This window comes from Atta cephalotes (assembly GCF_000143395.1).
Source record: "Atta cephalotes unplaced genomic scaffold scaffold00024, whole genome shotgun sequence".
NCBI lineage: Eukaryota > Metazoa > Arthropoda > Insecta > Hymenoptera > Formicidae > Atta > Atta cephalotes.
In genome coordinates, this window is record NW_012130088.1 from 1438504 (window position 1) to 1443117 (window position 4614).

Here is a 4614-nt window from a genome sequence, read left to right on the forward strand (position 1 = left end):
CTCTCTCTCTCTCTCTCTCTCTCTCTCTCTCTCTCTCTCTCTCTCTCTCTCTCTCTCTCTCTCTCTCTCTCTCTCTCTCTCTCTCTCTCTCTCTCTCTCTCTCTCTCTCTCTCTCTCTCTCTCTCTCTTGAGACACGAGGATCCTAACATTTAGAGAGTTCTCTACAACAATACATATTTAATTTGTCGAACGTCCTTGAGAAAAAATCCGTTCGGTGTATAAAGACGTCGTCTAATTTATGATCGTGATTCATCAGCTCCCAGAAGTTATCAAGTTGGACGTTCAGTTCCCTCTGAACGTCCAGCCCGATACCTACCGAGAAAAATCGTAACGTGTTCTTTTTGAACAACTGGATTTATATCTCCGGTGAAAGATTATTTCTCGTTCGAGTTAGAGCCTTCGAAATTACTGATAGATTATCGGGTGGGTAGGTTCAACAGGGAGATCGCTATCAAGATCGAGAAAAACGCCATCTTTGGAGACAAGATAATGCGTTAAGAGCTGACCCTTGCCCTTAACGAAGACAAGACCTCGTTGCTCAAAGCCGAAACCGAACGGCTCCAATATCTTTCGTGTCTCGTCGGTAACCTGCAAATTATTATTTTTTAAACTTAAGATAAGTTTTTTTATCTAAATCTATTTGTACTTAATACGACTATCTAAATTTAATAAAAAAATATACAGTGGTAGCAACTATAAAGGAGACTGAGACTTAATAAATTTTAATAAATAATTATTTAAATAGTACTAATATATCATTTATTTGCAAAAAACAAATATTTGCTAAATAAAAAATAATAACAGTTAAATCAAATTAATGATTCTTGTACCAAATAAATGAAATACATATATATGTTTATATTTAATAAATGATCAATTGGCTATATTTAAATAGATATTTATTAAAATTTAGTACATTTTTCTCTCAATGAGAGAAATGCATTAAAATATTTAGAAGCTATTGTTAATACATCTTTCTGATCGATACCTGAATGCAGGCGACTTTCCCCGTGCTCTCCATCCTCGACGCGACATTGACGGTGTTGCCCCAAATATCATAGTGAGGTTTCCGCGCCCCGATGACGCCAGCAGTCACCGGTCCATGATTAATGCCCATTTTCAAAACGAAGTGATTAAAACTCTGCTCGTTAATGCTTGATAGGGCTTTCTTAAGTTCCAGAGCGAACTCCACAAGAGTGACGAGGTGGCTCCATCGAGGAGCATCCTCTGACTGCATCGATTGCACCTCGGATATTCCCGAAGCTGCCATGTAGGTCGATCCTATCGTCTTAATTTTGATGATACTATGGAATTTCTTCTGATCGAGGATCTAATCAGGCAGAATAAAATGAGTTATACAAAAATATTATGAAAAAAAATATAGGAGAAGGTGTAAACTGCTACAGCCAAATCTGTCGAGAGCAGATTTTGAAAGTATTGGGTTGTCCGGAAAGTTCGTGCCGATGAAGGAAAATTGAAAGAAGATTTAAATTTTAGTTATACATTTATTAAATTATATAGGTTAGTCGGCACGAACTTTCCGGATAACTCAATATATCCTATAAATTTTTTCAATAAAATACCAGCAGAAATATAACAGAATTTACTAAAAGAATATAATGACAGGCTGTTTGTTAAAAAAACTAAGTAGAATCTGCCGATATGTAATCATTTAACTCTATGAAGCTGATTGGATTTATTCCATTCCATTCAATGACACTATGATCCAAATCGAACCCAGGCCTCTCTAGAGATGAGGTTTTGAAACAATGAGTTTTCCAGAATTAAATTGTTAGCCTAATGTTCAATCCTCAACCTGGGGAATCGATGCAAATATCTATTATAAATATTGATATATAGAACCTACAGTTTTTAACGCCGGCTCTGAACGACGGTGACAAATATATTCTCAGCGGTTTAGCATTGCCTTCCGAGAGATTTCAATCAAATCAAATTTTTATGTTCTGAGTGAATTTGAATTCTGCATTTTCGACATAGCAAGCAGCTGCGCTACATTCTACTCTATGATCATCCATTGTATTTATTAGACTTATTTAATTATAAAATCATTTTGTCAAAAATGTCGAACAATTCAATTTTCTTTATATTATGTCAAATTTGGATTATTCTTATAAAAATATATTTATATAATATTTATTCTTTTTATTACAAGTATGTCATTTGAAATTAATTAGTACTTTGTAATTAACATAAGTTAAATGGATTTTTAAACGTAATGTCAGTAGATATTGCGAATTGTATAGCGAATTTGGTTGGACGCGTTAATGCGCATTAATGCATGTTAAAGCTGTTGTACATCCAGCAAATAAAAACGGATTGGATTGGATAAATCCGTGGATAAATCAAGTTTTTGAATCCGCGTTATTCGCGAAAAAGATATCGAATTTTGTAGATACTGAACTATTGAATCCATTTCTATACATCTAGATAAATACAATAATGTTGATTCTAGTAGATTCATATAAATGAATATATGTTAATCGTTCATGATCCTAGCAAGTGACGTAATGTTGGAAAATATGCATCGAGGTGATTATAGGTATATAAATAATTGTTTTCCGAATAACCCTAGTACTGTATACTACAAAGTGTACAACATTACGGATCTACGGTGACAGGATGACTTCCGGATATAACCTGCACTGAAGTGACCAGCATTATGTCTAAATATCACTCTGTCACCGTGAATCCGCAATATTGCAGTTGGAATGAATTAATTGGTTGAACGTACAATTCATTACGTGCATTGTGTATGTTATCAAAAGTAAATGATTAATACGTATAATTCAATCGAATTGATCGCATGTTTCATTTCTATAATGCACATTGAGTAAAATATAGAAAGCAAATAGCCAATCCGTAATTATTGTGTCAAGCTGGATTACAGATAGAAAACGGATTATAAAATCCAAAAATTTTATTCGACATCGCTTCAATAAATAACTTTCAATATTTTTCAATAATTTCTCGTTTGCTAGGCACTGGTTTAATTTGTGTAATAAAAATAAAATACAAATATTTTAAATTATAAAATATAAATTTTACTTAACAGTATACTAAAATGTATTGAAAATTTTACGATATAATAATCTGTTTTTATGCACTTAGAGGAAATTTCTTCGATATTTATGGAACATGTAAAAAATCTTATAGAAACAGTTCAATCTTGATAATCATGTAAGTTTATTTTATCATATTTTGAAAAACTTTATAAAGATTTGAGTGAAATATATTTCTCACAAATAAATTTTTAAGTATCTTTCTCTTAGTGTATTTATATTAAACACATATTTTTATGTCTGCAATTTATGTACAATGACTTTAATGTACACCAGTTCGTAAGTGCATCCAATCAAATTTGCTACATACATGTTACAGATTTTAACGTCAGCTTTGAAAGATTAAATGTCGTATTCCATTTATATATTTACAAAATGACAGATTCTATTCAGTTTCCATCGACAATTTGCCATCGGATTATATCGGCAGACTGTGCTAACAAAACACGAGTTTAATACAAATGACAGAGATGATACCGGATCTATAGTAATCTGAGCAAATCTGCTGCCAATTTATCGTCATGCTGCAGATAATTTGTTTATCGAGTATAATGGAGAAGCTTGACAGAAATAAGATGAGCAACGAGAAACTTACGGCGTCGAAGTCAGAGATGACCTCATTCAGGAACCTGAGACACTCGAGGCCTTGATTGTTGATGCTCTCCTCGCTGTAGAAGTCCGCGAAGTTTGGCATACTGGCAAATAGCACGCCCACTTCGGCGTAGCTCTGGCTGTAAAGATCGTCGTAATGCCTTGCATGCGATAAGAAATATGCGGCTACGTGAGGTGGTAAAATGTTGTATATTAGTGCTCCATTTCTTCGTTTCATGTCCGCTGCTCGTTCCCTTTGCGCGATTACCTCTCGTCCTCGCAGATACAGCATCCTTCGTGCCTTCTCGGCCTATATATAACATTATCTTCGTTAAGTTTGCCATTTAAAATTTTTCAACTAAATTTTTGATCGCAATTCAATTTCTAATTAGTCTACATTTTTACATTAATTTTTACATTAACTTTAATTTTACATTAACAAATTAATTTACAATTTAATTAATATTACGAAATAACTATACGTATATACGGAAAGAATAATTTTACTGAAAATTTAAGTAGATCTGAAAATAATTTCGTTTGGACATTAAAACAATTATGTAGGACGCTCGAATTGATTACTAAAATATTAAAACTTTTTGCAGCATTTTCATTAGCGCTTAAATATTTTATATAATTACTTTAATAATTCAATAAAATTATTTTCTATATCTAGCAAAATTTTTAGATAGTTCAGCAAAACCGTATTTATAGAAAAAGAACGTTTTTTGCCAAAATATGAAAAATTTAGATATAAATACATCTGAAATAATTTCATTGAAGATAAAATTTTGGATATTTTAACAAAATAGTTCATTTCATATGCATAACTATATACGCACTCAAGAAATAATCGTACAATTTGTGTATTTACACACACACACACACACACACACACACACACACACACACACACACACACACACACACACACACACACAC

General features: G+C 32.6%; 1 protein-coding gene across 1 annotated transcript in view; it reads right to left on the minus strand.

Moving 5' to 3' along the window:
• Positions 1-406: 406 nt before the first annotated feature.
• The window catches only part of LOC105620050 (adenylate cyclase type 3), a 19599-nt gene continuing 15391 nt past the window's right edge, over positions 407-4614 (minus strand). Inside the window, exons 7-9 of the mRNA XM_012201559.1 lie at positions 3677-3982; positions 990-1331; positions 407-589 (exon numbers count right to left, since the gene is read on the minus strand). Of these exons, the coding sequence (XP_012056949.1) occupies positions 407-589; positions 990-1331; positions 3677-3982 (831 nt within the window). The remainder of the gene's footprint in view (positions 590-989; positions 1332-3676; positions 3983-4614) is intronic.